The sequence below is a fragment of the Diuraphis noxia genome, unplaced genomic scaffold (genome assembly GCF_037042655.1).
Source record: "Diuraphis noxia isolate RWA-SAM2 unplaced genomic scaffold, SU_Dnox_SAM2 contig0006, whole genome shotgun sequence".
Taxonomy (NCBI): domain Eukaryota; kingdom Metazoa; phylum Arthropoda; class Insecta; order Hemiptera; family Aphididae; genus Diuraphis; species Diuraphis noxia.
In genome coordinates, this window is record NW_028301716.1 from 3,893,386 (window position 1) to 3,909,855 (window position 16,470).

Genomic DNA, 16,470 nt, shown 5'->3' on the forward strand with positions numbered 1-16,470 from the left:
TTTTTGTTCTTATTTGTTTGTTATTTGTTTTTGGTATTTTCTCTTTTTTTTGTCTTATTTGTTTTGTTGTTCTACCTTTGTATGTTTTATTAAACTTAGGTTTAATTGTTTGATCTACATCATTTGTTTGATGACGAATAGATTTCAAATGTCTAGACCAATTTTTGTAAGTAACTGTTAAGTTACATTTATCACAAGTTTTGTTAGGATATGTTTTTTTGTTATCCATTTTATTAATATTAACATTTCCTTTAACTAAGGAATCAATTTTATTTAAACTTTCCATTCTTTATTATAGAGGATATTATTTTTTTTTTACATTCAAATTTTTAATAGAAATTATTCTATTAAAAATACATTTTTTAAAAACAGATAAGAGTTGACCTACTTACTATCCCACCTCTCATCTGTTGTATTATAGATATCACTTCCTTTAACTCATGTCATTTAAAAACAATGTGAAACATATAGTCGATTTATTTAATTTAATATTATTTTAATATTAAGATCCCATAAAAAATTTACACATTTTAATATTTCCTAAATCTTGAACAACCTTAACATCTTCTAGAAAACGATGTCTATAATTACCTGTTGTAATTATCATATCATTGGCTATTCTACAAAGTTCTAACCAACTTGGTGAATGTAATAGTTTAGAAATATAAGGATTTCTAGTATTATCATCTTCTTGATCAATAATGAAAATATTTCCATAAATTGGAATTTTATGTAAATTATATTTAATTATTTCAGTATTATCATGATATTCAATAGCACAAAATTCAACATATAAATTATCTTTTTTTGAAAATTTTTTCATATATTTTTTTATATCATTTTTCATTAATTTCAAATAATTATATTTGTTTTGTTTTTCTTGATTAATTGGTAATCCTTTGTATGTTTTATTATATCTAAAAGGTACAATTGTTTGATCTATACATTTGATTGATGACGAATAGTTTTCAAATGAGCAGCCCAATTTTTGCTATCAACTGTTAAGTTACATTTATCACAAATTTTGGGAGGATATGTTTTTTTGTTATTCATTTTATTATTATCAATTTCTTTAACTAAGGGTTCAGTAATATTTAATATATTCATTTTATTATTGTTATCAATTTCTTTAACTAAGGGTTCAGTAATATTTAATATATTCATTTTATTATTGTTATCAATTTCTTTAACTAAGGGTTCAGTAATATTTAATATATTCATTATTTATTATAAAAAATATTATTATTTTTTAGATTCAATTTATTAATAGAATAATTTCGATTAAAAATAACAATACATAATATCTGGAGACAATAATATAGAAAATTTATTAAAATTTATGTAATTTATTAACATTGATCCTCTACGGGTTAAAGTTAATAACTTACATAATTCTGTTTTTTGCATCTCTTCGTTATAAAAACTCCCTTCAACCTCTTTATTGTTTAAATCTATAATTTTATAGGTTATAGGATTTGTGTTTAAAATTTCATTAACTATAAATATTTCTGTTGTCCAATTTTTACTATATTTATTAGCAAATGTTTTTTTATAAGCTTTTATTCTGACTCTATCACCCACGCTAAATTTTATTTTTAATTTAGGTTTGTTTTTTGTAAAAAATAATTTGCGTAGAACAAGGTCTTCGTTAGATTTATTTACTTCACAAGGTTTCATACCAATAGATCTATGTATATCATCAAAATTATATTCATCTATTAAAGATTGTAAAATGTTAAACCATTTTTTAGATTTTTGCATTTCAAATTTTATTCTCATTTTTTTGTTTAATGTTCTATTAAATCGCTCAATAATTGCAGATTTTTCTTCGTTTTGAGTATGATACATATGAATATTATATTTTTCCAAAGTTTGTTTAAAATGTTTATTTACAAACTCCAAGCCTTTATCAACATGTAGTAATAATGGTGGTTGATGTTTTTGTGATTTAGATTGTTTTATTATTTTTTCAAATGTTTTTGAAACACTAATACCATCTTTATTTTTGAGTGGTAATGCCCATACAAATTTTGAAAAAGTATCTATAACAGTAATTATATAACAATAACCTTTATTTTCATTTGAATAATTTCTCATTATAACTAAATCAGCAGCCCATAGATCATCAACACCTTTAGTGTTAATCCTTCTTTTAGGAAATCTTAATCTGACTGGTTTATGAAGTTCTTTAGCTAATAAAAATTTGTCTGTATTATTTGAAATATTTTGATTTATAGATTTATTGGTGACGGGTTGTTCAATTTCAGATGATGTTGTAAATTTACTTTTATTTGTTTTACAATCCAAACATTTTGTCGAAATTCTCCATCGACCATTAACTGTTTGCATTTTAATAGGATTTAAATTTTTTGTTCTTTTTTTACATTTAAGACAATGTATAGTTTGTAATAATTCATCGCGTTTATGAAGTTCTTTAGCTAATAAAAATTTGTCTGTATTATTTGAAATATTTTGATTTATAGATTTATTGGTGACGGGTTGTTCAATTTCAGATGATGTTGTAAATTTACTTTTATTTGTTTTACAATCCAAACATTTTGTTGAAATTCTCCATCGACCATTAACTGTTTGCATTTTAATAGGATTTAAATTTTTTGTTCTTTTTTTACATTTAAGACAATGTATAGTTTGTAATAATTCATCGCTCATTTTATATTGCAAAAATTTTTATTTGATTTTTCCAAAAATCTTTGGAAATAATTTTAGACTATCAGACTATGAGGGGGACTTAAAGAGAATTAAAATTAAAAATGTTTAAAGCAAAAATGAACTTTCTAACATAAATATTACCGGAGTTATACTTAAATCAAAAATATGAAGTGAGGGGTAAACTTTTAGTATATAGTGTAGATAAGTATATAAATAATATCTGTGCTGTTCCGACTTGATAATATCAATTATTAAATGAATTATCAGACTTTAAAATATTTAATAATAATAATAATAATAATAACAAATATTTTCAATTGAAAAAAAAAATCTGAAAAAAAATGCAAAAAATCGGTAAAATCATTCCCAGCTTTACAGATACCCGTTATGAAAAAAGGAGGCCGGAACTCTTTTACAGATATCTGTAAAGCTATCGTGGGAGGGAGAAATTATCCAAGTGTTGTTGATCGTCAACTACAGTTTTTCAGTAAAACTAGATAGGTGGGCGCCTACACCTATCCAATTTACTGTAAACGTCTTCAAAGCATGATTAAATTAGCAGGAGAATATGCGGCGCCACACATTCCCCACTAATTACGATCTTACTAAGAACACATTTAAAACAAACGCATTAACTGACCAGGCTACAACACTTGGACATGTATAAATGATATTTAAACACTATTTAAATAATTCGATAAATAAAAACCTCATAATATATATATATATGATAAGATATTCAATACCGGATGTTAAAAAAAAATAATCAGTCTAGCTACACAAACGTTGATATATTATATATTATTATTATTATACGTAAATATTATTATACGTAATTATTCATCTTATACTTATACAGTTATACGTAATTATTCAACGTAGTTATGTTGTTTTTTCATTACCTACTAATTTGATCATCGAATGTAAACATGAAAATAAACAATGTCTACGTGAAAATGGTAAATATGATAGTGATAGTGATTATAATGAATATAATATATTTAACCTGGTATTATCTCAAATCGAACTACGTAAAAAACAGTGTGAAGAATATGAACATGAAATCAAGAAACTTAAGAAACTTAAGAATATGCTTTATTTCCGCAATGTGACAATAAAGATAATAGAACAACGTGAACATGAACGTGAACGTGTACGTGAACGTGAACGTGAAAATCAACAACGACAACGTGAACATAATTAATTGATAGTTATGTTGTTATGCTTAAATGTATGTTTTAATGTTTCGATGTTTAAAAATTTTTATTTTTATTATAATAAATAATAGAAATGGAAAATTTTAAAGCATCTTTAAATAAATGCGACAACACTCAATATGATTTTGTAAAATTAGATACATTAGAACAAGGAAAAAAATATGAGGTGACTTTTTTCGAATATTTTGATATAGAGCATGGTAAAACAATAACTGTTGTATTAGATAATAAAATTAGAGTATTTATACCAAATAGATATTTAGATAATTATGAAATGACAGATGAAAATATATCGTTATATAAAAATTCGAAAACAAAATTTAATCTTATTTATAAAGGAATGAAAAAATTAAACAAAGGAAAATCAATGCATTTGATTGATTTTGAATAAATTAGAAAAAAAAATATATAAACTTTTATAAATGGTATTTATAAAAGTAAAAAAAAATGGTTATATTCATTTACCACAACCAGAATTCAATGATAATAATAAATTCAAAATAGGTCTCGAATCAATGTATTTAAAAAGTTTAAATTTGATTAATATTGAATCAGATTGTAAAATAGAAATTGAACATAGAGAAATATATATAAAAAAAGGTATATATAGCATTTCATATTTAAATAAATTAATTGAACCGGTATTCTTATCTTATAATAATAAAAAAATTCAAATTGAATCTCCTTGTTATTATAAATTAGATGAAAAATTTAAAAAAAATTTAGGATTTGAAAATACAGAATTTGATTTTTCATTAGTTGGTAATACTTTAATGTATTGTCCTACTTCTGAAGAAAAATATATAAATATAGATCAAGAATGTATAATTAGATTAGGTAGAAATGGTGAAATACCGAAGATTGAAATTCCAATAGGAATATACACAATAAATGAAATTGAAAATTTAATGAATTGTTATGATTTTCCTAAAATAAGTCTTGAATTAATTGATGATTTTTTAAATATTACAGCCTCAATCGGTCTAAGTTTTGATGAATATTTATCAAATTGTTTAGGTTTTGATTATATGGGATATTTAATCCCTATAAATAGGGTATGGCCTGATTCATGGAAACTAGGTCCTGATATTGAATATACAATAACAGGATCAAACAAACCAATTTTTTATACACAATGTTTTTTAAAAAATATAAACGGTGTTATATTTAGTCAAACAAAAAAATCTGATAAAATATATAAAACTAAAATTGAAGGTAACTATTCAATTGATCAATTGAATAGTATATTACCTTCAAATATCAAATTACTAAATGATAATAATTTTATTAAATTAACTTCAAAAAATACTTGTTTGATAGACGAAAATTTAAAATTATGTTTAGGGATTGATAATAATTTTTTATATAAACATGTAGGAGATTCTGAAAAATTAGATAGTAATATAAATAAACAATTGTTAGAAGTACATTGCAACATAATTGAAAAGTCTGTTTCATCTATTGATGAAAAAGTTATCGAAGAGGAACTTTTGTTTGTTTTTTATTATGATTCAAATAATCCTTTTATAAGATGTAATCCAATAATGTACAGACAAGTAAATGTAAGAACAATTCAAATGATAAAAATATATATTCTTGATCAAAATGGTGATATTGTTAATTTTGGTGATGATTTTATTGTTTATCTTGATCTAATTGAAGAAAAACAAAATAAATATTAAAATTATTTTTCAATAGAAAGAAAGGGCTGGGTTAGGGTTGACGGTATTGAAATTTGAAACCGGTATTGCGGTATTAGATTCGGTACCGGTATGAAACGGTATACCGTGATACCGGTATATACCGAAAAACCGTAATACCGGAAAACCGTAATACCGAAAAACCGTAATACCGGAAAACCGTAATACCGAAAAACCGTAATACCGGAAAACTAAAAAACACTGAAATTATGTGCTGAGGGAGTAAACAATTTTTAAAAAACATTATATTACAATATAATATGTTATATATAAATATTTATTTTATTATATAATTATATAGAGGGTATGGCAAAGAAACTACCTTATTTAAAAAAAATAATAACACAGTGTCATAGTGTAGGGGATGTCTTTTTTTTCAATTTACAGGGAGTCATTAAAGTTTAAATTTTTTTTTTTTTAAATCATATTATTAAGGCGATTAAAATAATTAGGGTCTTTCCTCAGGTCTTTATTTTTGTAATAAGACAAGATATGATGAAGGAGTACCTTCCCCCCTTAGGATTTTTTTTAAATTGATTTCATGAACACATCAAAAAACATGTTATATCAGGGTCTGTAAAAGGCAAAAAAAGCACACTCTGAAAAGGATTTACAAAAAGCTGAGCACACCACTAAAAACAAGAACTGTTTCTAAATAATAAAAAATTATTAAATCAGTAAAATTTAAACATAAAATAAACAAATTTATTAGTATTCTTTTACTAATAAATAAATATTAACAATACAAGCCCTGTCTTTAACAAAATTAAAAATTATTAACTCAGTATACTGTATAACTACTATAACGTTAACATAAGTTCAAAAAAAAGTATTAGAATTAGTCATTAGATATTACTTGGAAATAAATTTTGAGTTCATTGATAAAAAAATGAGTTCTTCAGCATGTCCTGGAGATAGTAATGACCGATGATCTGTAATAATATTCCCTGCAGAGCTAAATATCCTTTCACTAGGCACACTGGTGCCAGGTATACATAAGTACTTCATCGCTAGTAATGATATTGTAGGCAATTGTGAATGATATAGTTTCCACCACTGAAGAGGATCAGCATCAAGAGAAATAAATGGCAAGGATACATATTTTTCCAATTCAATTTGGTTTAAGGCTTCGTCGGTCACATTGTTCATAACGGGACAGTCAAAGTTTTCCAAAAATGCTGCTAATCCTACAGTATCATTAAAACAATATTGATATCAGAAATATTATAGTTTCAGTAAAAATATTTGAATAAAAAAAAACCAATCTTTACTATACATACCATCATTTTTCTGAACCTTGAGTTCCTTACTTTTAGCTTGGTTGCCTATTTCATCCATTTCAAGTTGAATTGAATTTTTTACTGTATCTATATCTCTTGGATCAATATATGCTGATTTGTACCTTGGATCCAAAAAGCATATTTTTTGTAAAAACATTCTACTTCCTTCTTTATTAATGTAACGTTTATGAAATGGTCTTTTTATATCGTCCTTTAAATGATTTTCAATATGATCTAATAAATTATCAATTGTATTCACACTATCCACATGTGTATCAACATCATCATCACTTATGTCTCCACAAACTTCATTTGTGTTAAAATATGAATTTATATTATTATCCATAAGTGTACATTGACTTAAGATTGGAAATAATTGTTCGCTCTCCCCAAAATTTTCACTATTATTCGCTCTAGTTGATTCTTCTTGTGTTAAGGCACAAGTAAAATTTGATGAATTTGTGTGATGCAAAGTTTTTTCAAGTTTTGTATAAACTGGCCAAATTGAAGAAGCTGTAACAATCTTTTCTGCACCCATATGTTCACCAAGAGTTTTTAGTGGTTCAAAAATTTTGCACATCACCAAAATAAGTTTTTGTTCATTGCAGTTTGGAAGCAGTTTGATTTTTCTTGATTTCAACTTAAATAAAACATCATAAAGAGCATCATAATTATCTCTTACAAACTGAATAGCAGGTAGATTAGTCCACCATCTTGTAACACATGATGCTGGCATAACTTTTTGTGGAAGGTCAAGTTTACATTGCGCATCTTGAAGCAATCTACGTAAGTTTGAACTATAATGAAATGTATATCTTAGTTTGGAAATATTAGAAATAATGGTTTTTATTGGATTTAAATTCATAGATGATGTAACTCCATTATTTAATGTGTGACCAAAACAACTAATATGATTTAAGTCCATTAACTGAACAGCTTTGATAACATTAGTACCATTATCTGTAGTTGCGGCAGATACTTTTGACATAGGAATATTCCAATCTTTAAGTGTAGATTCAATAATATCTTTTAGATTAGTGGCAGTGTGGTCTACATCAAGAATTGTGCAAGCCATACAATATGTTTGAAGAACCCAATCACTATTGATAGTATGAGCTGTTATGCCAATGTAAGGCTGTTGGGCATTGGAAGTCCAACAATCAAATGTAAGCGACAGAAATTGTGCAGAGTTGAGATCATGTTTTATTCTACGTTTTACCTCAAAGTATAAAGCAGGAATTTTGTTATCAGCAAAAACTTGGCGACTTGGGATAGTATATCCAGGACATATGACAGACATTAGGTGTTTAAATCCTTGTTTTGATACAGATCTATAAGGTTGCATATCTGTGGCAATCCAATAGGCAATTGCATTGGTATACTTTTCACTGGTTGTTTTATCCAATTTCTTGTATATGTTCATAGATTGTTGTTTTAGTGTACAAGATCTACAAGTGAATAAAAATAATATTAAATGTAATTATTTCATTTAAGGTCTGTGGGCGAGTGGGTTCCAAATAATTTAGATTACATTTTTTTTAAATTGTTTTTATTGAGTATGTGGTTCATTAACGAATAAGAACAGTAAGTGTACCTATTCTACATATTATAACCTTAAGTTAGATTTTAAACTTACTTGTGAACTAAATTTGTACTGGAATTTAATGGCACTAGTTCATGATGTTCTGCACTATTATTAGCAATGTCACAAGGAGGATCACTGATGTCATCAGTTTCATTCAGATCATTTCTAACAAACAATTTTCAAAATTAACTTGTGAACATAATGGCAGATTAAAGTACAATGGTATTTTATCATCATTATTCATTACAAATATTGAAATATTATGTAAAAAAAAAATGTTTCTTATTATATTATATATTATGTTACAATTATGAAAAGGTTAAATCATTAATAGGTATTTGTATATTATTTACAATTCATAGATTAAATACCTATTAAAATATAAATGTTTATTATTAATTTTGTTTACTTGTTAAAGCTGTTATCTTGACCCTTTATATTCAAAAACTCCAAATGAATATTGGGATGATGTATTCTCAAGTGATTTATCAAATTACTAGTGTTACCTCCTTTAGCTTCAAAATTATTTTTGCACTTTAAACATCTCCCTTGGTCTTTGTTCAATTTTGTGAAAAATTCCACACTTTTGATCTTTTTCTTGGCATGGTTTTCTAAAAGAAAAAATCATTGTAATATTAGGTAATTAAATAATTACTAATACCAGGTTGAAAAATGTATGTAAGTAACTTTAAAGGTTCTCTGAACTAAACAGATCAATTATCAATAATAGGTTCAACTTACCTTTTTAAACAATTAACCAGCCTGCAATAATAAATGCGATTAATTATTATTTAATTATAGGTACAATACTACAATGTAGATGACTCGATGTGTTCAGACGTTCAGTGTACGTTATTACATATTAATATTTAATATATTATCTGTTATCAAAGTCACTCTTACAACAATAATTATGACTCGATGAACGCATTTTCATTAGTAAACAATAACATTACAAAAATAGAATCTATTTTAATTTATATCACGGTCTTATATTATTGGCTATTGCCGTGATATATATTATTGCATGGAGGCATAATAATAAGTGTATAACCAATAACCATAGAATAACCGGTATAACTGATAACACTGGCAAGACTGAAAACTGTTCAGCAATTATATCCAATAACCAGTATACCAAAAAAGCGTCACCAAACGGTACTAGGTACGGTATTTCGGTATTTACGGTTTTACGGTATGCACCGGTATTACGGTTTTCCGGTATGCACCGGTTTTACGGTTTTCCGGTATGTACCGGTATTACGGTATACCGTTGTAGCGGTATTTGTGCAAAAACCGGTATACCGGTTAACCGGTATACCGGTATTGACGGTATACCGAAAAACTCGTCAACCCTAGGCTGGGTGTATTGGACCCACCCACCCCTCATTTCCTACTAAAAAAAACAAAATAAATATTAAAATTATTTTTCAATAGAAATATTTCTATTGAAAACACAAAAATTTATTCCAGAAAGAGGTGGAGTACTATTATTGTTGTCAGAAAGACATGAAAATAATTCTCTTAAAAGAAGTGTAAATCTATTATCTAATTTAATTAGTAAAAGATTCTTCAATTGTTCCTTTTTCAATATCAAATAAAAATTCATCATTTCTGATGAAAAATACATAACAAATTGTACTTTTAGGTAAATCTTCATTGAAATCCACATGTAAAATAATATTTTGTTTAGTTGCAGAAATATTTGTTGGTTGTCTAGTCATGTTTACAAGATATATTGTTCTAAATGTTTTAAAATCGTTTGGATCATTATACATCAAAGGAAGTTCTTGATGAGTTTTATGAAAAGTTTTTTTATAATCCATTAAACTATCATAAGCTTCACAATATTTTTCATTCTTAAAATCTAAATCTTGAGTTTCTTCAGGATAACGTCTTCCATTTATTTCAAACCTAAAATTTTTCACATTACAATGATCAAATTCACAAGGATCATGTTCTTGAGTATTTAACTTGTTTGTTTGAAATACCACACCCGCAAACAAAGGACTATTAAGACTTCGATATTGAGTTGTTAAATCGAGTTTTATGGTTTTTCCTGATATATTTCTTTCTTCAATACATTGCCATGATTTAAAATTAAAAATATATTTTTTTTCTTGAGAAATTGTTTTTAAATCATTTAACAATAAAACTTTATACATAGGATTGAATTCTAAAATTGGAATTTTAATTGTAAATTCATCAATAATAATTTTTCCATCTTCTGTACCTGTAACAACTTTTTTTATTAACGCATCATCATCTGTATTTCTCGTAAAACTTATTTCCATATCACCTTGGAAAACAGGATATATTTGGTCTTTAAACCATCCTAATCCGAATTGTGATAACTTACCCATTACATTAAAACGACCTCCACCTTTATATTTACTTGAAAATCCTGAGTTTATAATTGGTCCGTTTGGATCCACAGAAAAATCTAACACACCTTTAATTGTACTAGCAACTCCTGGATTTTCGATTTCATCCAAGACTTTACCATGTTTTTTAACTTCAATTCTAGTAAATAAAAATGCAGGAAAATTATCAATTAGTTGTATTTTTGAATCTTTAGGATAATCTTTTCCATCTTTTTGCAAATATCTACCATAAATATAAAACTTTGCATCTTTAATGCTCAGAAAATCATCCATATTATCTATTCTAAAAATTGTAGTTTTATTAGGTGTATTAAGTTGTGAATTATTCAAAGGTAAAAAAGTTTTATATTGAGATCTTTCAATATATTGATCGTATTTTTTAAAAATATTATACATTATTATTTATAATAGCAAATATATATATATTTTTTTTATATAAATGGATAAATTAATGGTAAAAAAATATATTGAAGATGATAGTAAAGAAAAATCTTTATTTGAAATACCTTCACGAGTTTTAGTGGTAGGAGCATCTGGCTGTGGTAAAACAACTTTGTTGTATAATATGATTATAAGTTATTGGATTCCATATAAAAATCTATATATTTTTACAAAAAATATTGATCAGCCAGTTTATAAAAAATTAAAAAAAATATTTGATGAAATATCTTCTATAAACATTCATTTTTCTGATGGTGATATAATATCTGTTGATGATTGTGAACCTAATAGTGTAGTGGTTATTGATGATTTTCTTTTAGAAGATCAAAAGTTGATAATGGAATATTTTATAAGATCGAGATCAAAGAATATTAGTGTTATTTATTTAACACAAAGTTATACTTCAGTAGATATAAAAACAATAAGAAATAATTTAACTGTTTTAATTGTTTTTAATCAATCAAATTATTATATTAAAAAAATATGGTCCGATTTTATTAGTAAAATTATACCATTAGACAAATTTAAAGACATTTTTAGAACTTATTGTATAACATATGATAAAAAAAATAAAATAAAAACATATGGTTTCATAACAATAGACATAATAAAAAATGTTATCTATGACAATAAAGGTAATGATATTTTAAGTATTGATGAACGATAAAAATTTTTTTTTATTTAATAAATGGATATCAAACAAATTCAAAATGAATTAAAAAAAAAAATTAAAAAAAATTTAACATTTGAAGATCAAAACAATTCCAAGGTAGGAAATAACTTAGAAAACGAAACAGACAAAATGAAACAATTAATTCATCTTAGACAAAATTTACAAAAAACTTTTAAAAAATCAGATTTAGAACAATCCGAAAAAAATTTAAATTTTATAAAAAAAGATGAAGATGAAGATGAAGGTGACAACAATAACGCGTCCCCTATTCTCGGGCACGTTGAATATACACCAAAAAATATCCAAAAAATAATTAATCTTAAAAAAAATTTACAAAATAACTATAGAAAAACAGTTTTAAACGATAAATATACATCAGAAGAAAAAGTAAAACATTATGAACCAATATTAAAAGCCTTATCAAATGTTGAATCATCTGTTAATGATGTTAAAGAGGTTGCTATTAAAACCGATAATGATATTCAAAAGATGATAATACCTACTCCTTATAAACCTCGTAATCCAGAATTATTACGATTAACAGAAGATCAAGATAATAATATGAAAACACCTAAAAGTTCTCCACTAATAACAACAAATAAATCTCCTATGCCTAAAAATATAATAATATTAGGTGAAAATGCGCAAAAATATTTACCAACTTTACCAAATGAAGCTAAAGGTGTTAATCCATTTGGAATATATTATATAAGTAAAACTGATGAATTCATGATCGGAAAATACCCTATAATATTTGACTTTGATGATATAATTTTAAATGGAAAAAAACATATACTAACCCCAGGTATGTGGAGATTATTAACTCATACAGATGTTACAAAATCAGAATTTTATACAAAAGAAGATTTTGAAAATTATGAAAAAATATTAATTGAAACAGATTCAATATACCAAAATAATGATATTAACACAGGAAAACCTAAATCAAGTGGAAGTGCTAAATATAATGAAATGATTAAACCTATTTGGGAAAAAATTAAACTAACATCAACAAAAACTAAAGAAAGTAAACCAAAAACATCAAAAAAAGATAAATCACCAACACTGAAAGAATCACAAAGTTTACCCAAAGGAGAAGGTTTAATAAAATATACAAATAATCCTATTGAATTTATTTATATCGATAATATAATAAAAATAATTGACAGACTATATTTTATATTAGCAGAAGAAATAGCGGGAAATTATGGTTTTCATAATGAAAAACTTGGTATTGTTCATTTGTTTAAACGAAACATGGAAACACTGATTGATACTCCCAAAAAAGGTGTTGAATATTTACTACAATCTTTGTTAAATTTACCAAAAGAAACAACAAATAAGTTAGAATATAATATTAAACAATTAATTGACAGACTACATGTTATATCATCTGCAGAAAGATCGGGAAAAAACACTTATCATGATGAAAAACTTGAAATTCTTAATTTTTGTATTCAAAAAATAGAAAAGATAATTGATATTCCCGTTAAAGGTGTAGAATACTTAATGTCGTATATTTCACATTTACCAAAGGATATTATAAAAGGTTCAGGGTTTTTTAATGATTTTTTAAATTGTTCAAAATTACCTCCGATACATTGGCCTGGATATAATTATCTAGGACCATTTACAAATTTAGATAAAAATATTCCCCCGATTAACAAGTTAGACGAATATGCAAGAGAACATGATTATTTTTATAAAGATCATAAAGATACTAAAACAAGACATATCGCTGATAAAAATTTACAACAAAAAGCAATGGAAAGATTTTATGCTTCTGATAGTTCTTTGAATGAAAAAATTGCTGCTTTGACAACTGCAAATGTAATGAAAACAAAAAGATATTTAGGAATGAATTTAATATTTGAATAAAATTTAATATTTTGTATAATAAAATGCATTTTAAATTAACTGAAAACCATAAAAAAAAATTGGCTGAAGCTCATAAAAAAAATTCTAATGCAACAATTCATATTGCTAGTGATAAAATATATAAAGGAGAAAATAAATATTATTTAGATCAAAATCAAATAGATAAATTAAAAAATGCCAAGAAAAAAAATTCTGGAGTAAGGTTGGAGATTACACCGAAGCAAATTAAAGGTGGATTTTTACCATTAATTTTACCTTTTCTAGAAGCTGCAGCAGTAGCTACTCCAGCTTTAATTGCATTGTATGATAGTTATAAAGATACTAAACATAAGAAAAAAATAGAAGAGGAAATAATTCGTCACAATAAAGAAATGGAAAAAAATAAAGGTTCTGGATTGAAGACAAATAAAAAAAAAAAATCGAAAAAATGATTAATTTTGATATATCAACATTTAGAAAAAACATTAAAAATTATCCAGGTTGTTATACAACTTTTTGGAGTAAAGTTAAAAATATAAATATCGAACCGTTAAGTAATTTTGATATAATAAAATTTGGAAATAATATAAAAAATTTTAGAGGTTGTTTCATGATAAATGAATTACCTGAAAAACCTTGGTTAAATGAATGTGGGATATTTAATTTAAATAATTCTACTCAAAATGGTTCTCATTGGGTTGCATGGAAAAAAATAAAAAATTATAAAATATATTTTGATTCATTTTCGAGTACTCCTCCTCCTGAAATTTTAAATTATTTAGGTGATGATAATCTGTGGTATAACAATGACAAGTTTCAAAACTATGATGATCCACCTATATGTGGACATTTATGTTTAGAATTTATTGACAATTATAAAAAATTTATTTAAATATAATTTATTAAGATATTTTTAATAGAAATATTTCTATTAAAAAATGATGATTATTTAGTTATATTCTAAGCAATTTGTGATCGGAATCTGTACCTCCCATGCCAAGACAACAAATTTTAATATTTCCTAAATCTTGAAAAACACAAATATCATGAAGATATTTGAATAAAAAAGTACCTGTTGTAATTATCATATCATTGGCTATCTTACAAATTTCGAGCCAAGTTGGTGATTCTAGTATTTTAGAAGCATAAGGCTTTCCATTTCCAGAAATATTGTGTCCATTATCGACGATTGTAATATTTCCTTTAATAGGAATTGCATTTAGATTATATTTCATGATTTTAATATTTTTATTATTAGTAATATAATATTCATATTTACAAAGCTTAACAAATATTTTATTATTTAATATTGATTTTTCTATTTCATTTTGCATTTCATTTTCTTGTAATTTATTAAAATCTTTGATAGTTGTATCCATTGTTTTATTATACATTTCAATTCCTTTAACTAAGGTATTCAATTTCTTTTTAATAATTATTGCAATTCAATTTTAATTATTAATATCATAAGTTTTGTAAAAAAAATAAAAAATATTTTAATAATTATTGCAATTCAATTTTAATTATTAATATCATAAGTTTTGTAAAAAAAAAAAAATATTTTAATAATTATTGCAATTCAATTTTTAATTATTAATTTCATATTTTTTGTGAAAAATATTTTTGGGGAAATATTGCATTTAAATTTTCAATTATTAATATCATAAGTTCTATGAAAAATATTTTAATAATTATTGCATTTCAATTGTCTGATCTTTTTGCACATTGTTTTCTTTGTGATCTTTTACTGATAAAAATAAAAGTGCGCCAGGAATGGTACATCTATACTACTCCCCTCATTCGTACCAATTTTCTTCCATAATTTATCGTACGATAGTCATTTCATAATTCGGGAACTTGGTTGTAATGATAAAGATATTCACGTTATTCCTAATTCGTCAGAAAAATATATATCCTTTAGTAAAGAAATCGCACATAGATTTAGTATTAAATTTGTCGATACATTCCGTTTCATGAGCGAATCATTAAGTAAACTTGCATTAAATTTATCAGAAGATAAGTTGAGGTTTAGAGAAACTCTTAAAATTTTTTCCATGAAAGCATTAGATCTAGTCACTCAAAAAGGAATCTTCCCTTATGAATATGTCGATAGTTGGAGTAAATTAGATGATACTTTTTTACCATCAAAGTCTGAATTTTATAACTCTTTGACAGACGAAAAAATAAGCGATAAAGATTATATGCATGCTAAAAATATATGGCGAACATTCGATATAAAGACTTTAGGTGAGTATAGCGATCTTTATTTAAAGACTGACGTTACCATACTGGCTGACGTGTTTGAAAATTTTAGAGACTTATGTTTATCTACTCTCAGATTAGATCCTGCTCATTACATGACTGCTCCTGGATTTGCTTTTGATTGTATGCTTAAGTACACTAAGGTGAAATTGGAAAGGTTAAAGGATTACAACATGCTCCTCTTTTTTGAAAACTCAATCCGGGGGGGGGGGGGCATTTGTAAATCAACTAAAAGATATGTTAAAGCAAATATACCAAATATTGAAGGACTGGACTATAATTCGAATGAACCAATCACATGGATTACATATCTTGACTGTGTAAATTTGTATGGTAAATCTATGTTAACAGAATTGCCTTTCAAAGATTTTGAGTGGGTTAATGATCTCAATATCGATGTC

At 25.3% G+C, this 16,470-nt stretch overlaps 1 protein-coding gene across 3 annotated transcripts; it reads right to left on the reverse strand.

The window, feature by feature from the left end:
• Positions 1-6,272: 6,272 nt before the first annotated feature.
• Positions 6,273-9,700, reverse strand: LOC149054675 (E3 SUMO-protein ligase ZBED1-like). Of its 3 annotated transcripts, XM_089230201.1 has the most exons (4): positions 8,862-9,700; positions 8,504-8,617; positions 6,868-8,315; positions 6,273-6,774 (listed from the first exon to the last, which is right to left on the reverse strand). In XM_089230201.1, exons 3-4 carry the CDS (start codon positions 8,288-8,290, stop codon positions 6,440-6,442), a joined length of 1,758 nt encoding a protein of 585 aa, XP_089086327.1. In that variant the 5' UTR covers positions 8,291-8,315; positions 8,504-8,617; positions 8,862-9,700; the 3' UTR covers positions 6,273-6,439. The 3 variants fall into 3 exon arrangements, with proteins under 3 accessions (XP_089086327.1, XP_089086328.1, XP_089086329.1); XM_089230202.1 differs by lacking the exon at positions 8,862-9,700 and having other exon boundaries at positions 8,504-8,689; XM_089230203.1 differs by having other exon boundaries at positions 6,640-8,315.
• Positions 9,701-16,470: the final 6,770 nt, after the last annotated feature.